Raw genomic sequence first — 27,477 nt, 5'->3', positions numbered from 1 at the left:
ATCTCCTGTGCTGGGAGACTTCCAGGAGGCGCTCGTCTCATTTGGATGCTCGTATAAGTATTCGTTAGTGAGATAAGTTTAATTCGTTTCAGTCCCTTCAGGGATGCTGCTGATGAAAATTTAAAACATAAAATAAGACGAGCCTTTAACTCTGAGGGGAACAACTCGCGTTGGGGCTGAAATGCGACGCCTGCAGCCATCACTGACGGTCTGTGGTTCAGTATTTTAGGGGGATTTTTACTTTAAATCAGCATAACTTACACGAAATGTTTCATTTTTTATTTTCTGTTAACATCACACAAAAATCAATATGATCAAAACGTTTGTACAAAAAGAAATCCGAAGTGACGGATGCTGCTGAGGTGTTTCGGTCCGACGACTCTTCGTGTCAGTATGAAGAGTAACTGCTGTCCACAAAAAGAAAAGTTTAAAAACGATCCAGTGTTTTTAGTCTGGACACACAGAAAATAATCCTCCTCATTATCAGCAAGGCATCGGTCAGGAAGGGGTCTCCCCTTTAGAAGAATAAATAAAGGAAGAGTCAGTCTGTATGCACCGTTTAAATGCGCATCGTGTACATTCTAGCCTCCTGTTTGAGTCTTAAAGGCATTCTGGAGCAAATTCCTGCCCAGATGTTGGAAAGAAGAAACCTCTGGACAAATTCTACAAGCAGAGACTGACCAGAGACTGGTGGATCTGAGGAGGAGGTATCTGAGGTGCTCCCAACATTGCCCCTACTATTAACAAGTAGTAGGAAATTATAACCACCAACCTTCATATCAGTTATACAGGTCACCAACTATTTACATTTTAAAGACAGAGCACTAACGAGCAGTGCAGCTGTCTCAGATTGTGCGGTATTGATCCTCTGCAGGACGGACAAGTAAAGTTAAAGTTGACTGAATAAAAAGTACAATTTTATTGAAATCTGTGAAATCACCTGGTGAAATCTTGTATTTTTATGTTTAAGTTCATGAACGTGCACATGTTAATTTCACCTTATCTTAAACGTGTTAAACTAGAAAGTTTCTTGAAGGTAGAACAAATCGGGGTGAATGGCCACGTGCTCTTCCTAAACCCAGTAACTCCCCCAGACCTCCCAGACTCTGTCAGACCTTTTTTTTTTTGCAGCTGGTACGTGTTGGGTGTTTTTTGGACTCTACATGGCCTGCCGTTTGTCCTGAGTTGAATTTTTGTCTTCCGCCTCCCCTCCTCTCTCCTGGTTCCAGTCTCGGAGGCCCTGCGGCAGGCTCGTGTCCTCCTCGAAGCTGCCGGTCCCCTCCACAAACTCCTCATACGTTGACTTCTCCTCAAACGGCCGAGGGCCCAGCAGCTCCAGCATGTCAGCCTTGTTCAACACCTCCCTTTCTAGCAGGCGCTTCCCCACCTGAGGATCACAGCAGAGGTGGAGCTTAACTGGTTTGTTTCAGACAGAGGATGAACTGAAGCCCAGATGTGGGGCTTCAGTTCATCCTTATTTGAACTATGAATCATGGAAAGAATACTCAGCGTTTATCTGAGGTTATGTTGTGTTTTTGCGTATTAGAAAGTCTCACCAGCTCCACCAGGTCCTTCTTGTCCTGGATGAGCTGCAGGGTGCGCTCGTACGCTCGATTTACCAGCTCTCTGACCTCCTCGTCAATGATCTCCGCTGTCGCCTCACTGTACGGCTTCTCCATGACTACCTCGCCCTGTCGGGGGAGGTCAAACGACACCTGTCCCACCTTCTCGCTCATCCCAAACTGCACCACCTGCAAATCAGGGTGCAGAGCGATGCGTCACGGCACAAACAGCACTCTTCTGCTAGTGGGAATCAAACAGGGAGTGTGTTTTTAGTCACACGTGCGTACCTGAGCGTAGGCAGACTGCGTGACCTTCTTCAGGTCGTCCTGAGCTACGGCGGTGATCCGTCCGAAGAAAACCTGCTCAGCCACACGCCCTCCCAGCATCATGCACATCCTGTCGAACAGCTGCTCTTTGGTGTCCAGGTACTGTTCCGTAGGCAGGTACTGAGCGTAACCCAGACCCTTCCCCCGCGGGATGATCGACACCTGGATACAAACCATGTGTGGTTAACCCACAGCTCCCATCTACACCTGTAACTGGTGGAGATTTACAGAGCAGCTGGAGTCATAACAGAAACGACACAGCCCAAGCACGGACAGAGCTCCTACCTTGAGCAGAGGGTCAGCGTGCTGCAGGAACCACCCGACGATGGCGTGACCGGCCTCGTGATAGGCGACGGTCTTCTTTTCTGTGGGCTGCAGGACTTGAGTCTTCTTCTCCAGACCTGAAAGCAAACAACCCGGGAGTCAGACTGTAAGGACGTCAGATACAAACTGTCCTGTTTACCACACAAAGACCATTACAAGAAACAACCGTACACAGCCGTCACGTACTAGGTGATGTCACACTCACCTCCAATGACCCGGTCGAGGGCTTGTTCAAAGTGTTTGGTGTTGACGGATGGGTTCAGGTGCCTGGCTGCGATCAGAGCTGCTTCGTTGCAGACACTAGCGATGTCAGCTCCTGATTCATTCAAACGGGAAAAAACAGTCATCAAATATAATGATTCAAAATAAAAACATTTTTGCGATAGTGCCGTTACATTGTTGTTATTCGATCCAACTGTTACAAACCAGTGAATCCCGGTGTGGAAGCTGCCATCTTCCTTGAAAGACCGTCTTTGTCCAGATTGGGATCCAGTTTGATTGGTCGCAGGTGGACTTTAAAGATGGACGCCCTGCCTTTGATGTCCGGCGGACCTGACAGAAGACAGGAGAGAATTCTTCCTCTGCATTCCAACTAAAACTTATTCTGCGGAGCTTCAACATGAGCATGATTTTACAGGGCACCGCATGCGTCCTCCAGCAGGCTGATCACATTGGAAAACCCAGATATCCCTCGTAGGTACATTTCGCTGCCATGTTTACACTTAATCAGGTCTCTAAATGGCATGTTTGGAGAATGCAAACAGCAAATCAACACCTCACACCAACTGGCAGCACTGTGGTTAGCGGGAGAATGATTTGGGCACATTCCAATACTTTAAGATGTGGAGACTGCAGTAAGGCAGTAAAGACTCTGCTTACCTATGTAGATCTGTCTGTCGAAGCGTCCCGGCCTCAGCAGAGCAGGATCCAGGATGTCCGGTCTGTTAGCTCCAGCCAGGACCACCACATTCGTGGCGGTGTTAAAACCTGTAGAAAAAGATGAAGACACTTAAATCTAATAGGGGGCTGGGGGGATAGTATGTTCCACTTCAAAAATGCAGATTGCCTACCATCCATCTCCGCCAGCAGCTGGCTCAGGGTGTTCTCCTGCTCACTCTGACCCCCAAAGTTCCCCCCTCCTCTCTTCCTCCCCACTGCATCAATCTCATCAATGAAGAGGATGCAGGGGGCATTCTTCCTCGCCATGGCAAACATGTCCCTCACCTTTATGAGGAGAGAGAACAGTCAAACATTCAGTGTCTGAACAGAGTCATCTCAGATGGTCCAGGATCTGCTCCGGGTTCATTCACTTACTCGGGCCGGACCGACGCCCACAAACATCTCGAGGAACTCGGAGCCGTTGACGGTGATGAAGGGGACGTTGGCCTCTCCAGCTGTAGCTTTGGCCAGCAGAGTCTTTCCCGTACCAGGAGGTCCGGACAGCACGGCTCCCTGAGATAGAAACGGCATCAGTTAAAAGTGATTGAGAGCAGTTCACATCCAAGACAAACTGTCCCTCAAAAAACGGCACTAATTTATAAATGCCTCGTCTTTAGCCTGTATCTTTACGAATAATGACTGATTTCATTTCAGGTTTCGTTTTTGGATTTTTCTTTTTGGATCCTACTACAGGATTAAAACTGTTAAGAGTCCAGAATTTCCAACACACAGCAGGGAAAACAGCTCAGTGTTTTTACACTAATAATGTGCTCGAATAAAAGGTACTTTATCTTCAGAATGGAACAAAACTTAATGAAATGGACTACAGTAAAAGCTTTATTAATAAAATGTGCAGCAGGGACTCATCAATGTGAAATAAACTCTTCATAAGCATTTCTACACATATCTGAGCAAAGCCATGCAGACACAAACAAGATTGTAAGCAAAGACATAAATAAAACAGATGATCAAATGCAGTCAAAGTAAGTTATTGGTATCGCAGAAACTAGGGGTGGGAGATCTATTGCATACACTTGATGTATCGAGAGGTTAAAACGACTTTATTGTAACCATCAAATAAAGGCTGCCGTGGAAATATTAAGTTGTCTAGACCTAATTCACTGAGAGTTTTTTTTTCTCTCAAACACGCTGCAAATGCATCATTAATGGCCCCTCCCAACCGGAAAATTTCCTACCCAGCACACTGCGCTGAGCATGCATGTTTATATACTACCAGATATAAACAGGGAAAACATGGCGATAGTGGGAGTTTCACAGGGAGGATGTCAAACAAAATATTTTCCAAAACATGCTGTAAAACTCGTGCTGCAAAAGGCAGCAGTACCACAAAATTATTCCACCAGATGAAAAGTCCTCGTCTGCAAAGCTCGGATTTTTACCTTGGGGATCTTAGCTCCGAGGTCCTGGTACTGCTGCGGGTTCTTCAGGAAGTTCACAAACTCCATTATCTCCAGCTTGGCCTCCTCACAACCAGCCACATCCTTGAACTTCACTTCGATGTTGTCCTTCATCATCTTGGCTGTTGACATGCTAAATGGATTCCTACCACCTCCAGCGCCTCCTCCCATTGGTTCCCGCCGCAGCATGAAGAGCAGGAAGCCAATCAGCAGCACGGACGGGATCATGTTCAACAGGAAAGAGCTGAAGGAAGAAAAAGCAGCGTTAGGAAAGCTACTTTTTCACAAATGTTATTATAGAAACTGAGGTTGTTAGGCCCTTTTTAATAAAGATTTTACCCCTGATTAAAGCCTCTGGCTGACATAATGCATGCTGCGTTTGTGTGTCCAAACCCACCCATCACTCTCAGAGCTGTAGATGACGGCAGGTTGGTGCGTTGACTCCATTCCGAGTTCCAGAACTGCCGTCTCGAGGTTTCTCTCAAATGTGTCGACGCTGCTGATGTTGAACCAGACGTAACTCTGAGGGACAAACAACATCATGCATCATTCAACTAGAGAAAGGTAGCCTGAACTGTGCGACTTACCTGTTCCTTATGGAACGCCAGGACTGCCATAATGAATTAATTAAATACACCATTAAATAATTAATTAAATGTGGCAATAATTAATTAAAATTGGAATTAATTAATTAAATAAATAGGTATGACACATGTAATTAATTAATTATTGCCACATTTAATTAATTATTTATGTATTTCACATTTTAATTAATTATTGACACATTTAATTAATTATTTAATAATATATTTATTTATTTCATTTTGGCAGTCCTGGCGCCTGGCTCTCATCTTGAAATAATTTTATCTGTCAGCCTCACCCATCAAACCCAGGGGGCGGGGTTAACGCTGATCGAGTCAAAACCATTGCTTTGGCCTGGTGGCCATTGTTTCTAGCACACAACAACCGGCATGTGGAAACTAACAGAACTGAACTTTGAAAAACCCTGTTTGTGTGTCACCAAATACAGTTTTAATATTTTTTTAGCCGAGAATGTAGCGGTTTAATCTTCATATGTCTGGTCGGTTTGTGGTCGGTGGGCAAAGCGTGGGATAGACCCGCTCGCCTCGCAAGCAATCGAGCTGTTATTAACACCGACAAAGCGCAGGCCCCGGTACACAGCTGTAATAACCGCCGCTGACACTGACTTCTTTTACTGAGGTTATATTTATCGGGTTTTATTTCCTGATGTTCTTATGTGTCCTACGTGTTTCAGTCGCCAATTCTGAATTATAACTAACATTAAAACATGTTTAAGGAGGAGAGAGAGCAAATAAATCCGATTAACAGCTGATCTTTGGGTTTTTGTTCAGTAATCAGCGTGACCTGTGTATAAACGCATAAAAGAAATAACGTTGGTGTTTCCGTCATGTAGTAACTGTTGGCTTTAACTGTACAAAGGTTGTTCGACACTATGAAACACATACAGACTTCATGATGTTCGGCTAATATTTTTATTGTGAATATTAATCATGAGGGTAAACGGCCCTGTACACCACGGAGCGAGGTCAGCATATCCACGATATCTTCAGCTCTCTGAGTTAACCCAGAGTTTCCCAGCTGACTAATCTAACTGTCATCTACGAATATGTCACGGGTCATATCAATATGATTTTACAGAAAAGCATCCTTAATACTGCCAACTATTTTAGAGACGTGAAAATCTACAGCATAAAGACCAAAAAATATAGCAGTCTAACAACACTGTAACAGATGAACGTCAGTTTGTCAAAGTAGAATGAAAGTGATTGGTTGAACAGGTGTCCGTGATCTGTGTTATCTGCATTTTCATCAGTGTAAGAGACTCAGCAGCAGATTAGAATAACAGTTATACATTTAATAAATTACCAAATGAATACACGCAAGAAACGAGCAAACCTGTTCCGACAATTTGAGTTTGTATCCCCTCCGGTGCAGACTCGCTGCTGTTTAAATGTTTGAGAGGAAGATTAGATATAAACAAACGTCAAACATAGACTCAGTCTGCGTTCACATTTGATATGAGGCCAGCACGTATAGTGGCTGTGTCCTGTTTTAAGATCATACCTGTAAAATTGTTGTCTGACCTCCGTCGATCCAGCCGCTCAGAGTCCGTGGTTACCATGGTTACTGCATAAGCAGCTATAACGTTAACAGCTGGCACTGAGGAAACCAACCGGCAGCATGGGTGTTTACGTTTTTCATTGCAAAAGAACCGTCTGAATGGTTAACTGAAGTTAACTTGGATAAATTATAGTTAAGGAGTATCAGAGATAAGGCCCATGTGAGCTGTGTGACTGTTCACCACTACACTGAAATCAGTAGGCTGTTACTGAAATACACGTGCTATATCATAAACTATGATATAAATAGGGAGGTCCTACTAACATGTTTTAAAGGACACCTTCCTGCCTTTAGTCTCATTCATGAGCAGTATTAGTTTTCTTCTAACATCCAGAAGTCTGCACGATGTGTTACACAGTTTCTAACAAGCCTTTGACAGTTAAACATAACATGACCGAAAAAGCAAAAAAAATAAATAAAAAATAAAAAATAAAAAGAGAGAGAGAGAGAAAAAAAAATCACACAAATTATATGTTAACCCCATTTATTTTTAGTTAAGTAAACTCTAAAATTTCTAACAGACAGCTGGTGCTTAGAATACAGTTGAATAACTATTAAGAAACAGATGATATAATATTTCTGTCCAGGTTGCAGTCTGCATGATGAACATGCTGTTGCAAACTCTGCTTCTCTCGGTGGAAATGCGCCTTCTCTTTCCTCTTTGTATAAAACATTTTAAAAGTCAGTTTAATCTCAAAATTCACTGTTAAATCCAAAACACACCAGATAAAGAAAAGCGAATAGTTCAGTCTAACACATGTGCCAGTGAACCATTAAACGTCTGTAAAACTATGCAGTTATGAAACGTAACTTTAACCTCAGTCAAACCGATTTGCTCAGTTGTAAATAAAACAGCGAAGTAAACGTGACCCGACAGACAAAACCTGAGTGAATTAAGTCCAGCGTTTAACCACTGAGAGCTAAAACTCAGGTGAGGTTTCAAAGCTGTGTGCCTGTGATTGGACATCAGCCGCCGATGAAGCTGGTTCGCCTATAAAGTGCTCTGTAAGGAAACAAGCTCCAGCAGCTCTGCGCTCGGGAAAAATACTATATTTCCTTATCTTGTGCAGAAAAATGCGCTGACATTGCGTTATATTGTGCACCGGCTGCCCAGTTAAACTGTGACTATCACCAGGTAACGTAGGCGTGTTTCTTGAATTAGCAGCAGGTGTTAAACAGCTGACAGGTGAGGAGGAGGATGCATGCAGGTAAACTGAGGGTCTGTTGAGCTGATCGCTGGTTTCGTGAGAAAAATGTCAGCTCGTTCTTTATGTTACAGAAGCACAGAGACACAAGACCAGGTGGAAAGAGACGATCGTTCGGTGAAAATGAGAATCTGCAAATGCAACATGTGGAACACGGAGAGTGGAATATGTAAACAAACCGGTTAACGTAACCCCCTTGGTGCACTCTGCATGCTGACTGTTAGCAGAGCTAGTGAAATCTCTGAAAACATCTGAGCACTTTTGCAAACATGTTCTATGTTGACAACCTGACCAGACATGTGAAGATTACGGCGCGACATTCGCGGCTAAAACACTGTTAAAAGTGTAGTTGGTGACAGAAAAACGGGTATTTTAACACTACACCACCACCATTGCTGCCTGTGATTTGAAATGCATTCTGGGATACCTGGCTGCCCCAAGTCTACACAAGCGATCGATTATCTAGGATCGACCTGTTTTGACTTACTTTGCACGGCAACCAATCAAATGTTAGAGAAGCTGCATGGGCAGCGTTAACCCCGCCCCCTGAGTTTGATGGGTGAGGCTGACAGATAAAATTAATTCAAGATGAGAGCCAGGTGCCAGGACTGCCAAAATGAAATAAATAAATATATCATTAAACAATTAATGAAATGTGTCAATAATTAATTAAAATGTGAAATACATAAATAATTAATTAAATGTGGCAATCATTAATTAATTACATGTGTCATACCTATTTATTTAATTAATTAATTCCAATTTTAATTAATTATTGACACATTTCATTAATTATTTAATGGTGTATTTAATTAATTCATTATGGCAGTCCTGGCGTTCCATAGTTCCTAGGCCATTTGTGTTTTTAATCTATGCAAAATAAAAATAGTCTTTGTGCAACTTTGACATTTTTAATGAGTAAAAAACCTCAGGGAATGTCTGACAGAGTAATTAATATTGACTTGTACTGTATGTAGCAGCACCTCACTGTGACACTTTTTATACATCTGAAGATTCCACTTTAAGCCCAAATCATCAGCCTTTCCACTGTGCTGTCAGTTAGTATGAGGCTTTTGTGTGACTATGCTCTGTTCAGTTTCCTCCAAATGTGCCAAACATCTCCACTTTGGTCTACACTGGACGGTCGGATGATGGGGCGAATTTGATGGTTGTTTTCACATGACTACTAATGGTCAATGGTTACTCTGGTTACATTTGTTTTACTTTTTAAACTTCTCTAGCTGCCCAAACTCTTTCAGGCTTTCTCTAAATGTACATAACACCCAGATTGTGCCTTTAAAAAAAAATCCTTAAACAAGAAACTTTTAGTTTTTTAATGTAAACATGTAAAGAAATTTAACTGAATTTGGTTAATTAAACAAAGTAATTAACTGACCACAAGCAATACTTTGAAGAGCCACTAGGGGTTGTGACAGCTGGATAAAAATCAATTTCAAAATCGCTCGGACCGAGATGGACGCGCTGGTTAACATCCTTCGAGTTGTTTGCTGATGGGAAAGGTCTTATTTTGACGGATGATGCTACAGCCGCGATCAGACAGCGGAGACGCACTCTTCTACTGCACATGGCCGGACAGGACGTGCAGGACGTCTTCTCCACTCTACCACAGACGGGAGAGGCGATGGATTACACCGCTGCGGTGACTGCACTCAACACTTATTTTGTTCCTCAAGTGAATGCAGCATACGCACGCCAAACTTTCCACAAATTGTCCCAAACACCAGGTGCGACTGTGCAACAATTTTGTACACGTTTGAGGCGAGCTGCAAAAGACTGTGACTTTCAAGCTGACAATGATAACCAGATACGGGACGCTATCCTGAGTAAATGCACTTCTGAATATGTACGGAGAAAGCTGCTTGAGGAGGGTCCAGGCTTAACTCTAACTCGCACGTTGGAGGTGGCTTCACACTGTGAACGTGTGGAGGAGCAGATGGCGGCGATGAGCGTCGCCGGGGAAAAGAAAGGAGAGGACACGGTCAGCCGGATTTTTACAGCAAAGAAAGAGAAGAACAACAGACCAAAAGGAAAAATGAAAGATGATAATAAAACAGACAGACAGTGTTACAGGTGTGGTTATACTGACCATATGGGCAAAGATCCCAAATGCCCAGCACGAGGACAAACATGTCACAAGTGTAATGGTAAGGACCACTTTTCAAAAATGTGTCGTACAAAAAGACAAAAGAAACAAAATGTGAATGCTGTTGAACAAGATGATTATGCATTTACTGTGAATGATGATAATGTACCTGAGAAACTTACCTTTTCTGTTGGGGGAATAGAGTTGAAAATGTTAGTTGACTCTGGAGCTACAAGTAATGTGATGGGAGAAAACATATGGGAAAAGCTAAAAGCTGAAAAGATAAAATGTCACTCATATGTACCCAAAGAGCAGAGGAATTTATATGCATATTCCTCAGCACAGGCACTCACGGTTAAAGGTGCATTCAGATGTGAAATCAAGATTGGTGACAGGACTGAAGAGGCTGAATTTATTGTGATTAGAGGTAATGGTGAACCACTCCTGGGGGAAAAGACTGCCATAAAGTTAGGAGTGTTGAAAATAGGTGAAAATGTGGCAGAGCTTACCCCGGAGTCAAGAGAGATAACTACATTTGCAGTGCACAACGGAGTATACCGGTACAAAAGGCTAATATTTGGAGTCTCATCAGCTAGTGAGCAATATCAGCATGAGATTGCCAATGCACTAGCTGGCATTGAAGGAGTTGAGAACATTTCAGATGATGTAATCATACACGCGCCAGACCAGGAAACCCATGATAAGCGCCTGCATGCTGTGATGAAGAGACTCTCTGACTGTGGCCTGACACTAAACTCAGAGAAGTGTCAGTTCAACATGGACAGACTCGTGTTCATGGGAATACTGCTGACACAGAAAGGCATAGGCCCAACTGAAGAAAGAGTGAGAGCTGTGGTGGAAGCCCGAGAACCGAAGAATGCTACTGAGGTGAGAAGCTTTCTTGGACTGGTAGGCTTCAGTAGCAGGTTCATACCACAGTTTGCTACACTCTCTGAACCACTTAGACGTTTAACTCGAAAAGAAACTATGTTTACATTCGGGCCAGAACAAAAGCAAGCATTTGAAAGACTAAAGACTGAGTTAGCCAGAGCAGGTACCCTAGCCTATTTTGACAAAGAAGCCCCAACCAGAGTCATAGCAGATGCAAGCCCTGTAGGCTTGGGCGCAGTGCTAATACAAATACAGAACGGAGAAGAGGTACCAGTGTGCTACGTAAGTCGGAGTTTAACAGACTGTGAGCGAAGATATTCTCAAACAGAAAGAGAAGCCCTAGCACTGGTATGGGCATGTGAGAGACTACATCCATATGTGTATGGCAGGAAGTTTGACCTCATCACAGACCACAAGCCGTTAGAGGTCATATACAGCCAGAAATCTAAACCTTGTGCACGCATAGAAAGATGGGTTCTCAGACTGCAACCATATGACTTTAAAGTAGTGCACATCGCAGGAAAACAAAACATTGCGGATTCACTGTCAAGACTGCTGTCTGACACCACGTCAAAAGAGATACATAAGGATGAATCTGAAGAATATGTGAGATTTGTTGCAGTTAATGCTACTCCAAAAGCACTCACAACAAGAGAGGTTGAAGAAGCCTCTGCTACAGACTCAGAATTAACAGAAGTGCGAAGAGCTATTGAAAATGGACACTTTGAAAAATGCAAAACATATGCACCCATTGCAAATGAACTGTGTGTCATCGGCTACATAGTTTTGCGGGGAACTCGCATTGTATTGCCAGAAAACCTCAGAGCTCAAGCACTGTCACTAGCTCATGAAGGACATTTAGGAATTGTTGGAACCAAACAACATCTCAGAACAAAAGTTTGGTGGCCAGGGATGGACAAAGCTGCAGAAAAGTTTTGTAAAGCTTGTCACGGATGTCAAATAGTAGCCAGACCAGATCCACCTGAACCACTGAGAAGCACACTTTTACCGGATGGACCATGGCGAGATGTGGCGGTAGACTTACTGGGACCGCTACCTTCGAACCACTCAATACTTGTACTGATAGATTACTACAGTCGGTACTATGAGTATGATGTAATGTCATCTACAACTGCTGAAAAAGTCATTGACTCTATTGACTGTATATTTAGCAGACATGGGCTACCAGTTACCATCAAATCTGATAACGGCCCACAGTTCAAATCTGAGCTGTTCAGAGAATATTGTGAAACTAATGGAATCAAACATATAAGAACTACACCAAAATGGGCTCAAGCAAATGGAGAAGTGGAACGTCAAAATGCATCATTGATGAAAAGAATCAGGATCGCACAAGCCGAAGGACTTGACTGGAAGCGAGAGCTAAGAAAATATGTAACAGTGTATCGCAGCATTGAACATCCAACCACGGGCAAAAGTCCAGCAGAACTCCTGTTCAACCGCAAAATGAGAGGAAAGTTACCGAACATCGGTGAGGCAAAAACAACGGAGTTGGACGTGCGTGACAGAGACGCTGAACAGAAAGGAAAATCAAAGATTTATGCTGATGAACGAAGGGGAGCTGAGTATTCAAAAGTTGACACGGGAGACACAGTGCTGGTTCAACAAGACAAAGTGGACAAGTTTACAACACCATTCAACGCAACACCACACAAAATTGTAAGCAGAACTGGAAACCAAGTCATTATTGAATCACCAACAGGAGCTCGCTATCACCGGAATACCACACATGTGAAGAAATACGAGACAAATGAGACCAGAGAAGGACACTATGACACAATACCTGAAAGGGAGGAAGGTGAAACACCCACAAAGACTGACACCTTCACTCCAACACCACAAGAGGGCTCCCAGGGGCCAGAGAGACCAAGTAGATCACAGAGGGCTAAAAAGATACCCGAGAGGTTTCGTGATTTTGTGGTGAAATGAACTATAATATGTTAAGGTGAAGAGGTACCTTAAAATTGGCAAGTTTCAAGTTCATATGTGTATGTCGACATGTATATATTGAAAAAAGAAAGATACATGTGTGGTGAGACAGTTAGATAATATAATTGTTAGAAAGTAAGACAAGAAAGAATGTTCAATGTTGGAAAAAAAAAAAGACATCAAAGTTATTACAACTAAAGTTTGAGTCTAAGGAAAAGGGGGATGTCATGTATTGATATGGCTATGTCTTAATGTGATGACCTTTGAACTGGAGGTTGTTGTCCGAAGGAAGCCCCGTTAAGTGGCTAGTTGTAAGATGGACAGTATTCAATAAAGCCAGATAAAGACCGTGCTTTATGTCCTGATTCAATTCAGAGTGCTCTGCCTAATTTAGTAATTAGGTGGGCACACAACAGTCGACTAATCAGATCATCATCCACTGGACGTAAAACGTACAGCTTATTGCACCAGCAGCATCTACTCTTATATAACTATCATTAGCTTACAGCTTTAAGTGTTTAAGTTATGTGCTAACTAAAAATAAAGACAAGATGATAGTTTATTAAATTTAAATCAAATTTGCAGATTGTTTCAGTGGAGTTTAATAAACTCAGCCGTCTGCTCCTTGCTATCTAAAATATAACAGGACACCGGAGTAAATTCTCGAGCATCTCACACTTCTGATAATCAGCTGTCTGCTTGACGTTTATTCAGCTGTGTAAAAACTATAACTTTAATCTCAGCCAAACCGATTTACTCAGGAACAAATAAAATACTAAAAAAAAAGCCAAACAATAACATTTTTAAGTTATCTAAGTGACTTATATATCATGTTTAACCTGAGTAGTGAAAGACAGCAGTGGGTTTGAAAACGATTTGCCGGGAGTCCGGTGTTCTCACGGCTCTAGTGAGCCTTGCCCCCGGCTAGCTATCGAGCTAGTGGGTAACAGACGTCTCCGAAAACGTCGGAGCGCTTTTGAAAATATGTGGTGCCTTGATAAACTGAGCAGATATTTAAGGTTTACACAGCTACATTCGCGCCTGAAAATATGTTAAACGTTTATTTTGTGACCCAGAAAGAATAATAAGAGTAATATTAAAACTAACTAGTTGCCGCCATTGTTGGAAACTGAGCTGGGCTGCGCTATGAATTCTGGGACAGAGCTAGTTCTTCTTCTACTTCGGGGTTTAACGGCAGCTGGCATCCTTGTACATGCAGTGCTGCCATCTTCTGTTTCAGTCCGTTATTACACTCTTAAATCCTACTTATTCCTGCGTCTTTTGTGATCTTACAAAGCTTCAAACGACGCGTCGACTATTAAATCAGTCGTCGACGATTTTGATAGTCGACGTAATCGTGACTAGTCGACTAATCGTGGCAGCCCTAATTGAATAATGACTTTAAAGATTGTCAAAAAATAATATAAAATAGTGTGCAAATACTGATAACAGTGCAAATGTTTGCAATATAAAAAATAAATGAAAAATGTAAACATCTATGTTTAGTGAACTTTGCAGTGTTGCTCTGTGGTGCAGCTACGACACTGTAGCAAAGTTTATACACTGTGTCTACTTGATCCACGTCTGACTCCGCCAACCCATAATGTTTCCACACCACTGAAGTTTTTTTACCTCTCTTTTCAACCAACGGCAGTCACTCTCCTCTCCAAATAACTTCTGCTTAGCTTTCCGAGCTTCCCTCAGGTCCTCTTAATCAGCGGTCCCCAACCCCCGGGCCGGTACCGGTCCGTGAGTCGTTTGGTACCGGGCCGCGAGAGTTGAGGCTCAGGTGTGAGATGTATGGTTTTCAGGGTTTTTAATCGGGTTTCAGCGTTATTTTGTTATCGTTTACTCGGTTTTCCTGGGTCTTTTCACGTGTGTTACGAATAAATCTTTTTTCGGTACCGGTACTAGTTTTATTTTGTTGTATTTATCCGCGACACCTTAAAGGCCGGTCCATGAAAATATTGTCAGGCATAAACCGGTCCGTGGCGCAAAAAAGGTTGGGGACCGCTGCTCTTAATTGTTGTGACACGTGTTCGAAATGCAGAGAGGTGCGCTCGATTTGCCACACGGAGCAGCGCGAGAGTAAAGCACGAGGGAGGGGCTAATAATCGGCTCAGTCATTTTTAATGATCGTTGAAAGCCCAGATCATAATCGAGATTAAAATTTGATTAATTGAGCAGCCCTAGCTTGAATAAAGCGATATCGATTCATTAAATCCTGAATCGATTTTTAAATATAAATGTATTTTGCCAGAAACTCAGGTTAAAGCTCACAAAACTATTTCAACAACTACCAAACAGTAAATGAGAGGAGGTAACAGATTCCACACAAAGACGTAAACACAGCGGACCCGACGCATCAGAATCAGCTTTCTTTTTCTCGGCTTTCTCACCCGACGGCACGTACACGGACACGCCGTCGTGGCCGAAAGCCGACAGCTCACTGATTCTGATGCGTCGGGTCCGCGCTTTGTGTTTACGTCTTTTTTGCGCTCGATTCTGAGCTGCAGGTTTTGTCTCTCTCCAACCAAAATTCACTGAACCAGCAGCAAAAGAAGATCAAAACTACGCTTCACATTTGATAAATGTCATCATTAATTCCCTCTTACTTTGCTGTTTGCTCCCACCACGATAAAAATCACAATTCATGCACAGCTCTCTCTCTCTCTTTACTTCAAGAACAGTTTCCCGTCTCAAATCTCTGTTTTCTGCATTATTCACTTGCTTATTACCCACCAGTCTACCGTTGTTTGCAGCGCTGTCGGCCGCTGTCTTTCTTTCTTTTCTTTTCTTTTTTTTACTTAAATGACCTCGGACAAGAAAGCCTAATTTCTGCTGTTCAACACTAAAGAAATTTAAACTTTTTAAAATTATGCAAAATTGCAGAATATTTTTAAGGTCATCTGCTATAAAAAGCCCAGCCAGGAAAATCTCCTTCATGTTTTTCTGTGTTTTATTCTCAGTTACTTTGTCACAAAGGCATCTGCTGTGATGCTCACACCTCTGATGAAGTCTCACAAGTGTCAGTACTGATAAATGATCAGAATTATAATATTTCTGATATTAAGCCACCTTTTCATTTCATCACACAGACAGAGGATTGGAGGCAATGTTTGAGTTTGAGCGCCGAGTCACCTTACAAAGATGCACTCTGATAATAGGGGTTCACCAAATTCAACTTGACTCTCAAACTTAACTTAAACTCTGCTTTGGATTGAACGGGCCAGTGTTTACTGAAATGTAATTACAGCATTCTGTGTGTTTTGCTATTTTTGCAATCTGTGGGCACTGTGTGAACACTTGGTTAAAGGGACGGGAGTAAAAACAGCTTCCTTCATGTGGGTGGCTGGTTACCATGTCATCTGTCAGCAACCACTACAATCAGGACTAAATATCCCTGCAGCCTGGGAGCAAACATCCTCACCTTGCCTCTGCCCAGGTAGCTGTGGACAAAGTCCTTCCAGCTGATCTCTCTGCCGGTGTCTCTGAAGCAGAAATACAGCAGAGCCGAGCTCAGTCCGGCCACCGTGATCGCCACGTAACGGAAATCCTTCTCATCCCAGGGGAAGTCGCCCTGCAGACCAACACAGGAGGAAAGTTACCTGCAGGTTATTATTTGTTAATGCGATGGCACGCTAATGACAGAGGAAAGGATGATGCTGATTTGAGGAAAAATTGGTCAGCTACAAGAAATAAGAGATGAGTAAGAACCGCGTTGGGCTGCTCGCCCCTTACGTAAAATAAATATATTGAAAAACTGAGGCTGTATTCATAATTCTGTTACACTTATTTTGTAAAATAAAAACTGAATGGTTCTTTCAATGTTTACGACATACCTTCTGCATTCGCCTCCACCAGTCCTTTCCTCCTCCTCTCTTCCCTCCTCCTCCGGTTGGTCCTTTTTTTCCATCTGAAATTCAGAAATGTCATTTTAGCTACAGTTCCTTTTCTAGTTTCTCAGTTTTTATCCATGAAATATCAGGATATTCTTTTCTAAACTGGATTACTTATTTCAGTTTGACATGCATTTGATCTGAAGTTACAGCCCCATCCCTGCTCCTGTGATCACCGCTCACTGGCTCAAGTCGAGGACGCTACTCAGGTAAATTTTTAGGGTTTTTTCATATTAAAAAAAAATTCTGATGGCCACCAAACACATTTTGGCCTTGCAAAGGAAAATGACCAGCAGGGGGTGCTGGACTTGATTCCAGCTGTCATAAGGCAAGAGGCAGGGTACACCTGTACAGGTCATCAACCTGTCACAGGGCTGACACCGGTTTGCGTGAGTCTCGAGAAGCTGATTCCTCATATTGAACATCAGCATTTGAAATGTCTAATTTAAAATGCGTTATACCACCAGTGTATTTAGCCATTTAGTTTTGTTTTTCACATTCTTGGTAATAAAAATTGTGAATAACTATTCACAATAATATCAAATGAAACAAACTTTGTGAGTTTTTTAAATAGTTATTGATGTTTGAGAAAAACAGAAAAGCAGATCTCACCTTTGGGCTCTGTGGCGTAGAGTCGTCGCTGAGCTAACTGGAATCTGCGACAGGACAGGAAGTTAGCTGGAGTCCGAGTTATGTTCTGAAAAAGACCACACAGTCACCGCTGGTACACTGGACACCATCTACAAACAACAACCTGCTGAAGAATGGCTTTTAGCAACTATAAACCTCTAATCAGTGGAGGTCACATTCATTCAGTGGGTCCATCTTTGACTCATTAGGGAATGAGTCAAGGACAAATACTATATATCTGTATTATATATTATAGCTAACTAATACATTCCTGGTTCTTGGTGAGAAAATGTTTTACAATGCTTTACAACCAACATTCAGTATGCAGAAGGGTATCTCTGAACGCACAACATGTTGAAGCCGCAGCAACAGAAGACCACACCAGGTGCCACTCCTGGTTGCTAAGGCTGTAATTCGGGATTTACGGGGTGGCTTAAGTGGTAGAGCAGATCACCTGCAAGGTTGGTGGTTCGATCCTTGGCTTCAGTCTGCATGCCAAATACCCTTGGGAAAGATACTAACCCCAAGTTGCCCTCAGATTCGTTCATCAGAGTGTGAATGTTTATTAGTTTGCACTTGAGTTTAGAAGTGCTTGTGTGAATGAGGCATGTTGTATATATAGTTGCTTTGAGTACTCCAGGAGAGTAGAAGTAAGTATATAAGAATCAGACCATTTAATTCACACAGGCTCACCAAAACTGGATAACAGAAGACTACAAAAATGTTGGCTGGCCCGATGAGCCACGGTTTCTGCTGTGACATTCAGACGGTAGGGCCAGAATCTAATTCAAACAACATGAAAGCTCAGATCTATCCTCGCTTGTATCAATGACTCAGGCTGCTGGTGGAGTAACAGAGTGGAGAATATGTTTGTCAGAATATTGTTTTAAAAGCAGTAGCTTAAGAAAGAACTGTTCATAATTGAACGAGCACTTAATGCTTGGAAGAGGGTGATGGTCAGTTGACAGCAATCTCACCTACAGCTCACATACTACACACTGGGTTACATACATTGTTGCTCAGGGCTGAGGCCGGTCTCTTCCTCAGCCTCAGCGGGCTCAGAGTCTTTGGGGGGAAGCGGGCTGGTTCGTTGCGTGGAGGTGTTGTTGGTAGGCTCGAGGTCAGGATCTTCTACAGTTTCATCTCCATCGGTAGAACTGTTGATGACATTTGGTGAGGACGCAGCTGGAGGTTTGTCTCCTAACATGTCAGCAGTCTGAGAGTCTGAAGGGCCTGAAAGGGTTGAGAATTAGAAACAATGATGGTTTCAGTCAACACAGACACACTCAGTCTACTACGATTTATAAAAGACAGGCAAAACATCACATCTGAGAAGCTGAGATAATGAAAAATGAAACAGTAAACTGCAGGGTTCATACTCATTGTTCAGGGTCAAATGTAAGCACATTCAAGGTCTATTATGAATCTTTTCCAGCACATTACCAAAAAAAAGAATACATGTTCCACTTTGCATCACCTCAGTAAGACCACGTAAAAATTAAAACAAATCGTCTTAGGTTGACTTAAATGTTCTTTGTTCCCCTTTTGTTAAAACAGAGAAAAATGCACCACACAAAAATACTGAAAAAGGAAATGGTTGTCTTATATGCATATAGTGTACAAACTCAAAAACACATTTGTCTCAAAAATGAAGATGTGCAAATGTGAACAAATCAACTTGTTAGAGATGCTCATCTCCACTTGGAAAAAACAACCACACAAGACAAGAAATCTGCACAAATTAATAAGTCTGCTCATCAGATATTGATGCTTCTTTCCTACGTGACACAAAAACAGGAGACAGATGTTTGTTACTTTAACTAGTTAAGCACCCACACCACCAAAAATGGGGGAAAAGGGAGGAGATCACATTTAATCGGTTATAACACGAGGTCAGAAATATAAGTGCTGACATGAGTAGTGTCCACAGAAGCCTCTGAATCTCAGCTGTAAACCATTTCTACAAACACCAAACAGTTAAAAGAGCAGTTACGTCACCATGAAACTGTGGACAGGTAATATCCATATTTTGATTTATGATTTTCTGGAGTTAAATGTGACCCAAAGTATATTTTATAGCATATAAGCTATAAAATACTTTTAAAAATTAGGTGAGGGAAATAAAAAATTAATTTTTCTATGTTTGAGTCACAGTAACTTTGACATAGTAACATCTGCAGTAATATTTACCCCTCTGATGACAGCTCACAGGCGTTAGCTTTATTTTGATACCAAGACTATTTACACAGAGTTTGTAATTGCAGAGAAATACTCCGTTTATTTTGGCCTCTTCATTTTCGAGCAGGAAGCTCAGAAAACCCCTGGGGGCCTAACAGGTTAAAGTTCATTCCCAATAAAACTAACTGTGAGATGTTTGACTACATTGCTGTCTGTATTATTGTTAAAGTCCTAAATGATCAGCTTTAAAGTGTTTGTGCTAATAACACCATGTACAGTAAGACAGGCATGGAGAACAGCACTGACTGGGAGAGGCTTTGAACAGATGACACACTCAGTTCAATTCAACATATAAGACTTTAAGAACGCACAAACATCGACCTAAAATCTATTTATTCAGTCCATCACCTGTCATATAATTATGTAAAATAAGAATGTATTGTTCATCTCCCTTAAATAAACAGGCAGCCTTAAAGTATGAAATATTCATTCATTAAAGCACTAAATGTGTCTGTTGTCTCAGTGGCTGATGGTGCCCCACAGGCATCAGTGTGAGCTTAAAGCCATTTTTAATTGTTAAATTGTTTAATGTGTAGGTGCTCACGATAAACACATTTTGAATGAAAGCCAGGGAACTTCAGTAGCACAAAAAATGGCTTCTTTGTGCCCACATGGATCAGTCCCTCTTTTTACCAATTTTTCTTTAAGTCTTAAGTTGGCTAGTTAAGTGTCGGACTAACGATTAAAGCTTTCACTTGAGTGAAGTAACTAATATTACTGCTACTGCTAAGTAATGTTAGCCAAGTTTAAAGCATACTGCATAAATCACCATGCCATAACTAACTGCTGTACTAGCACTGCCATACTCTATCACACTCAGTGCATTTCAATCATTTCTCCAGCAAGTTTGATAGCTAGCAAAATAATAATAATAGTTTTAAACATTAGCCTGTGTTATGTACACATACTCGAAATTATTTACTAGGACTCACCTGTCATGTGACTCAAATCCCGCCAGTGTCGTTTTCCATCAAACACTCATTAAAACAGCACAAACCCTGAAACTGCTTATTAAAATAATATGTATGTATGTAAATAATAGTATGTTGCATTATAAAAAATTAAGCTTTTGACTGCCCTCCAGAGTTCACGTTAACTTCAGATCTCTGGAAGCTACACTACCCGAACAATGTCAGCTGTTTAGTTTCTATACAGGACAAAAAAAAAAAAAGGGGGGTAAAAACAGATTTTCAATTTAAGGGAGAACGGGTGGATTGGCTCCCCTTAAGGAGGACTAATAACTAAAATCTGAAAGTTTAAAGTCGATGAGTAAATCATGCTCGGGTAATACAATGGACATGGTCTCATATCACCATCTAGTGTTATCAATTGTAAACACATTTTTATGGGTGAAGGCTCATAATAGAGACCGATCAACAGGTCATTTTCTTTTCTATGGGTCTCATTTAAATCACATTACATCATTTCTGTGGTAAATGAGGACCCTGAAGAACGATTTAATGTCACTGTTAAAGATTTGAAGACAATAGATCGCAGACAGCTGGCTCCGTTTTAACTAAAGAGGAAGTAAAAACAGTTTGGATCACAAGTGTAAGGCAAAAACAAAAATACTACGCTAAAACTAAACTAATGTTTTCTACATGCTTTGCCTTTTATTACCAAGCTCCCCACGGGGTGGCTGTAGCTGAGGTAGCAGAGCAGGTCAGCCACTAATCAGAAGGTTGGTGGTTCGATCCCAGGCTGTCTCCTGGCTGCATGCCAAATATCCTTGGGCAAGATACTAACCCCATGTTTGCCTACTGGTGGTGGTCAGAGGGCCCGGTGGCGCCAGTGTCCGGCAGCCTCGCCTCTGTCGGTGTGCCCCAGGGCAGCTGTGGCTACAATGTAGCTTGCCATTGCCTGTGTGTGGGTGAATGACTGAATGTAGTGTGAAGCGCTTTGGGGTCCTTAGGGACTAGAAAAGCGCTATACAAATGCAGGCCATTTACCATTTTAATGTGATGAATCTCTGGTGGTTTGGACGAACTGTGCAATACGGGAACTCGTCACTACCGTGATGACCTTCAGGGTTTCTGGTGGATATATACACTATATCCACTTCACTATATTGTAAGGAGTATTCACTCATCATCCAAATCATTGAATTCAGGTGATCCAGTAACTTCCACAGCTGTATAGAATCAAGCACCTAGGCATGCAGACTGCTGCTACTAAGTGGAAGTGTTTGGGAACGACAGCAACTCAGCCATGAAGTGGTGGACCACGTAAAATCCCAGTCAGTGGGATTTTGAGGCGCACAGAGGTTGCTAATTTTCTGTGGAGTCAATCGCTCCAAACTTCACGTGGTCTCCAGATTAGCTAAAGAACAGTGCACAGAGAGCTTCGTGGAATCCATTTCCATGTCCGAGCAGCTGTAGTCCAAGCCTTACATCACAGAGTGCAACGCAAAGCATGGGACACAGCGGTGTAAAGCACGCCACCACTGGACTCTAGAACAGGAGAGATGCATTCTATGGAGCGACGGATCACAGTTCTCAATCTGGAAAGCCGATAGACAAGGCAACTTAGCAGTTGCCAGGACAACAGAGCTCCAGGTTTGGTGGCAGGGGGATTTCGGTGTGGGGTTGTTTTTCAGAAGTTGGGCTCAGTCTCTTCGTTCCAGTGAAAGGAACTCTTAATGCTTCAGCATACAAAGACATTTTGGCTCCCGACTTTAAGGGAACAGTTTGGGGATGGCTTCTTCCTGTTCCAGCATGACTGGGCACCAGTGCACAAAGCAAGGTCCACAAAGACACGAACTCTGGCATGGGAGTCCTGACCAGAACACCACTGGGATGAATTAGAGCAGAGACTTTGAGCCAGGCCTTCAACATCAGCGTCTGACCTTACAAATGGTCATAAACTCCCATAAACACTCCTAGAAGAGTTGAAGCTGTTATAGCTGCACAGGCGGACGTCATGAATGGGATGTCACTCAAGTTCATATGAGTGTGGGGGCAGAAGAGCAAACACTTTTGGCAATATACTGTACATGCAATGTTTTGCTTTTTGTATTTTCATATAAAGTTAATACACCAATAAAGCTAGATGATCCTTATGAACCTTCGCTGGATGTTTTGTAGCAGATTCATTAATTATTTCTGTTATATTGTGTCCCACCTGTATGATACATTTTTGCCATTCTTACCAATTTGCTGCTGCTGCTGGCGTGCGAGCCTCTTTTCCAGGGCCCGCTGTCTGTTCAGCTCAATGCGTTTCTGCTGCTCTTCGGTCAGAGAGGGAGTAGGTGGGGGAGCGAGGGCTTCGGCAATCTGCCCTTGGGGAGCATTAATAAAGCTCTCTCTGCTGAATAGATCAGGATCCCCAAATGTTTCCGGTTCACGTTGTACCTCTTCGTCACCAGCACCTGAACACAATTTCAAGCAATGCTGATAATTAAGTCCTGTGGAATATGGCAAGTATTTCCTATGTGCACCTGCAGGTGTGAATCCACCGTAGGGCTGTTCGATATAACGATATATATGGTTTGACGATATAAAAACGTCTATGTTTCATTTTACGCTATCGTTTGTTTCGTGGTGTCGCAAAATAAACTGTTTACGGTAATATATTTTCATGGTTTTGATGGTCACTGTAGTGGCTATATTAATTTCTTAAAGTTCTCTCTTTCTCTTATATTTAATATAACCAGCTACGGACGGACAAGCGCCTGTTTTTATGTGTTGTGGTTAGCAACAACGACGGTAAAACCATCGCGTCGCGTGTCCGCTTGTTTATTTTCCACATAAACCTTTCAGAATAAAGCTCAAGAGCCTGTTGAGACTTTTCAAAATAAACTGAATCACATGAACGAGTATGCAGACTGTTTACGGATGAGAAGTTAAAAAAGAGCCGCCAGGTGCTAAAAAATAAACCTTAGACTCAAACGTTAGAACAGGCTTTTCCCCGCAGCACGCCGTGTAATAAATACTCACAAAGAAAACGGCGGCCGTTACAACTTATGTCTAAAAATGTATCGTTTCATACATCGGTTAAAACACTCGACTCCAGCTACATGATGCGCAGCTGGAAACACTTCACGCAATTCGAGCTGCCCGAGATTCACAGAATTTACAGAAAATGTTACATTTTTGTGATTTATATCGTTATCGGACGATAGAATTCTTATATCGGGATATGAGATTTTGGTCATATCGCACAGCCCTAATCCACCGTATCCCCATCAGTAATGATTTTTTTCTTACCATCTGTACTTGTAAAATCTTCATGTGTCAGGGGCATGTCCAGTCGTATTCGTGTAAGACATGTCTATAAAAGAATGAGTAAAAAATTACAAATTCTGAACATTAGGAATCCCACACGCTTGCAGGAAATATTCTACTGCTTCCTCTCACCTGCACTTCCTTTTTGCTGCCGAGCCTTTCCACTTTGTCAATAAAATCTTCAAATTGCAATTTGGGGTACAACCTGTGGGCCCAGTTCTCCATCTTCTGCATCAGCAGCCGCAGGTCTGCAGCCTAATGGGGCCAACATCAAAAACAGCGAGTAGTGATATGAAAGAGGGCTTTGTGTGATAGGACGTTTCTTCTTCCCACTAAAAAAATGACTTCCAGTCATTGGAACAAAAGACTTATTAAAAAAGACATCTTAATCTGGTATAACCAACCTTTGGTTCACCTCACTCATTTTTGACCACGACAGAAAGGGCAACTTTTGGCCTTTTAGTCTCAAACCAAATTTAGGACATCTATTTAAAAGCTGACAGGCCAAACAGATTTAGCTCAAAAACCAATGTTCATTCACATCTGGTAATTGGTGGGACAGATGTTATCATATCCTACCTCGTGTCCTTTGCCTTTGAACTGGATATTGTCAAAGAGAGTGCCCAGAGCTGGAAGCCCTCTATCTGATATCAGCCTGGGAAAAAATATTAAGACTAAGTTAAACCATTAATGGATTACAAGCAGGGTTAGCAGCACATCCAGGCATATTTGGCTTATCCAATTCAGGATCGTGGATGGCTGAAGCCTATCCCAGCAGCCAGGTCGCCAGCCTGTCACAGGGCCAACACAGACAGACCCTCTGAATGGAAATATCAATGCCTTTAGATGTACCATGTTCAGTAGGCAGTAGCTTGTTGGGGAGGTAGGCTGTTTGGTTTTCAGGGTGCCCACAACTTTTCTTTTGCCACCTGTTTGTACATAAGGCAGTATAATGAGAAATAGTCAAATTTCTCCATCTAAATAAATATATATATATACATATATATATATTGCAAAGTTGCAATTAATTTGAATATTTTATAAAATGAAAATCTATGTTTTTCTTTAATACAGCTTGCAAATTTTATCCTAAGTATAATCGACGTTCTTACTTAAAAGCTTATTTAACATCCTTTGATTTAGTATAACTTAGTTCTGTCCAGGAACATTGTGAACAGAACAGTAACAGAGGAGTGCCACTGGGACACCCACTGGGAGACCACTGGGACACCCACTGGGAGACCACTGGGAACGAGCCTGACTTATTGTTGGCAATACTAACCATACTAACACTAAAGGTGTACAGAGACTGGAAACAACTAATACTAAACACACTAAAGACAGTTACAGCACACAGTTTTCATCATGCTATACTCAGGGCACGCTGAAATGTGATGGGAGGTCCAGCAAAGATAATCTGAATCTGAGTCTGAAGAAAACACGTTGCTTCTTGGACTGGGGCCTGTAATCCAGCAGCACCAGCTCTGCTTTTCATGTGTGGCATAACCAGGGCATCCATCTTTCTCACCACATCCAGGGATGTCTCCAACGCTCTGACAATTTTCAGTCTGGGAATTTTCCCCATCCAAATGATGAAAACAACAATGGTATTAGAGTCTTTCTTCTTTAAATGACTGGCAGAGTGAAGATGCACCATCATCACACAGATGCAGTCATTTGTACCCGCCGCTAAAGCGTAAGAAGACGCTGCAGTACTCTGCTAAACGACAGGTGTCACCACTCAGATAATATCACATCACTTTTTTTGTGCAAAGTTCTTTCCACAAACTTAAGTTTTCAAACATTTGCAACAACTCTGTGTCAGCGTGTCTCTGAGCTTCTGTGCACGATTATTATTCAAATGGTGATAAAAACCAGTGCAGTCACAGACTCGTGTGTTCAACCTGGTTCAACACTGATAGTCTGCACACGTCAATCAATGATTTTGGCCTCCTTGTGTCCCAGCTCACACAAGATGACATCAAATTCCTATTTAAATGCACATTTTAATGCATTTCAACCCTCTGTCGTAATATAAATTGTCTTTGCTACCTGTGGGAGTCCAGCTTGGGTTGGGGTCTCTTCACGCCTCTCCTTTTAGCAGTAGGGACATCAGCCAGCTGTGATACCTCACCTTCATCTCCTGCATTGAAAACACATGACAACAGGATGTGTTTCTAACTCATTCTGTTGGCAGCGTGGCAAACTTCAAGCTTATCTTTAAATCCAGACAAATTATAGATCGGAGGTTACAGAAGAAATGTGCTGGTTTGAACAGTATCTATCTGATAGGTTTCATTTGCTCACACAAACAAAAACATGTGTGTTGTTATTGTTAGAAACATCCAGTCTCAGAGTGATGCTGAAAAACCAGTTCATGCATTTGTTAATTCTAGGCTGAACTAACAAATTCATTATTATCAAGCTGTTCCAAACAGCTTTGTGGAAGGACTATGAGACTATGGGAGGTTGTATTTCTCCCACATTGGCCTTATTTTCCTGAATCTTATTTTTCTATGTGATTCTTCATTAAACCATGAATTTAAAATCTTTCTCCTCACATACAAAGTTCTGAATCATCACATCACATCTTAAAGACCTCATAGTAATCCTGTAAGAGCACAGCAGCATCTACCATCTGCAAAAGGGTCTCCTTCCTCCTGGCCTCCCCGGCCTGGGGAGTGTGGTGGTGGGAGCGGGGGGAAAGCTTCATCCTCTATGCCGTCATAGTCAGGAATGTCATGCAGGCTATTTTCCTGTGGGTCAACCATGGTGAGTCGGTCCTGGAGACAAAGTAAAAGACGTGTGAGCCCCAGTCGTCAACAGCATCAGCATTAAGTTACATGAATTTAACTGCAATTTGAAAAAATGAATGACATTTATTTCTGTAAGAGTAATTCTTTACTGTGTTACAACATCAACATGAAAACCTAAAAAAACTGGCATTTACTTTTTTTTTTTACATCAACAGGAGGAGCTGTACAGACACTCATCCCACCTGGAAGTACACCCCAAATTCTGAAATGTACTATTATGATACATTAATGGTCCATTATGTTTGTTTCACAGTTATATACATAATACAATTTATAGATTTGTATATATATTTACATTCTATCAGGGATGCACTGGTTGTGAACCTTTGGGCTGATAATGACAGTTAAAAGTTACAATTTGGATGAATTATTACTGTGATACTTTTTTTGGACTCTGTAGTACCACAGAAATATCATTAAAGTAACAGGTTTGTTTTAAAGTCTTTCAGCTGTTCAGTAAACATCATCGTCATCATCATTTGTATAGCACTTTAAAAACACACCTGGTAGACCAAAGTGCTGTACAATACAAATATAAATATAGTAATAGAATAGCAAAAAACTAACATAGCAATAAAGTAAACTCTTTTGAGCCAAAATGATGTGACACAGCACAGACACAAGAAAAGAGAAAAGAAAATCTTCTACATTGTTTTGCTGTTCATACTAATGCTACCCTTTGTTTTTGGAAGGAGACGATTTTCTGTCCAGTATTAAAGTTCAAAGAACAGGGTATACGTCTCCAGTGGACTACTAAACAAGTTTACCAGAAAAATCAGACCCACGGT

At 41.9% G+C, this 27,477-nt stretch overlaps 2 protein-coding genes across 3 annotated transcripts; both read right to left on the bottom strand.

The window, feature by feature from the left end:
- Window positions 1-264: 264 nt before the first annotated feature.
- LOC146384535 (mitochondrial inner membrane m-AAA protease component AFG3L1-like) lies at window positions 265-17,473 on the bottom strand. Of its 2 annotated transcripts, XM_084936513.1 has the most exons (14): window positions 17,395-17,473; window positions 16,726-16,799; window positions 16,314-16,463; window positions 4,968-5,092; window positions 4,553-4,814; window positions 3,528-3,665; window positions 3,284-3,437; window positions 3,093-3,200; window positions 2,640-2,765; window positions 2,419-2,529; window positions 2,175-2,290; window positions 1,851-2,051; window positions 1,557-1,751; window positions 265-1,387 (listed from the first exon to the last, which is right to left on the bottom strand). In XM_084936513.1, exons 2-14 carry the CDS (start codon window positions 16,732-16,734, stop codon window positions 1,160-1,162), a joined length of 1,923 nt encoding a protein of 640 aa, XP_084792639.1. In that variant the 5' UTR covers window positions 16,735-16,799; window positions 17,395-17,473; the 3' UTR covers window positions 265-1,159. The 2 variants fall into 2 exon arrangements, with proteins under 2 accessions (XP_084792639.1, XP_084792638.1); XM_084936512.1 differs by lacking the exons at window positions 16,314-16,463; window positions 16,726-16,799; window positions 17,395-17,473 and adding an exon at window positions 6,677-6,742.
- LOC146384534 (TIMELESS-interacting protein-like) lies at window positions 17,392-26,724 on the bottom strand. Its single transcript, XM_084936515.1, has 8 exons — window positions 26,509-26,724; window positions 25,926-26,016; window positions 24,453-24,528; window positions 24,006-24,128; window positions 23,856-23,919; window positions 22,799-23,017; window positions 18,424-18,645; window positions 17,392-17,479 (listed from the first exon to the last, which is right to left on the bottom strand). Coding segments are annotated over exons 1-8 (933 nt in total). The 5' UTR covers window positions 26,645-26,724; the 3' UTR covers window positions 17,392-17,477.
- Window positions 26,725-27,477: the final 753 nt, after the last annotated feature.

This window comes from Perissodus microlepis, chromosome 7, assembly GCF_051167445.1.
Source record: "Perissodus microlepis isolate ML-2025 ecotype Zambia chromosome 7, ASM5116744v1, whole genome shotgun sequence".
Lineage (NCBI taxonomy): Eukaryota > Metazoa > Chordata > Actinopteri > Cichliformes > Cichlidae > Perissodus > Perissodus microlepis.
Note: the sequence above shows the minus strand (reverse complement) of the source record. Positions and strands in the feature narration are given on the sequence as shown.

What these genes read in the sequence shown, in the direction of transcription:
- LOC146384535 (XM_084936513.1), bottom strand. An exon ending in TCGGAGCTAAGATCCCCAAG is followed by an intron (nt 3,666 to 4,552) that starts GTAAAAATCCGA and finishes TTTCTATCTCAG; the next exon opens with GGAGCCGTGCTGTCCGGACC. An exon ending in TGGGCGTCGGTCCGGCCCGA is followed by an intron (nt 3,438 to 3,527) that starts GTAAGTGAATGA and finishes CTCCTCATAAAG; the next exon opens with GTGAGGGACATGTTTGCCAT.
- LOC146384534 (XM_084936515.1), bottom strand. Translation starts at nt 26,644, where the DNA reads ATGGTTGACCCACAGGAAAATAGCCTGCATGACATTCCTGACTATGAC. An exon ending in TCAAAGGCAAAGGACACGAG is followed by an intron (nt 24,129 to 24,452) that starts GTAGGATATGAT and finishes TGGCCCCATTAG; the next exon opens with GCTGCAGACCTGCGGCTGCT. An exon ending in GCAGCAAAAAGGAAGTGCAG is followed by an intron (nt 23,920 to 24,005) that starts GTGAGAGGAAGC and finishes ATTCTTTTATAG; the next exon opens with ACATGTCTTACACGAATACG.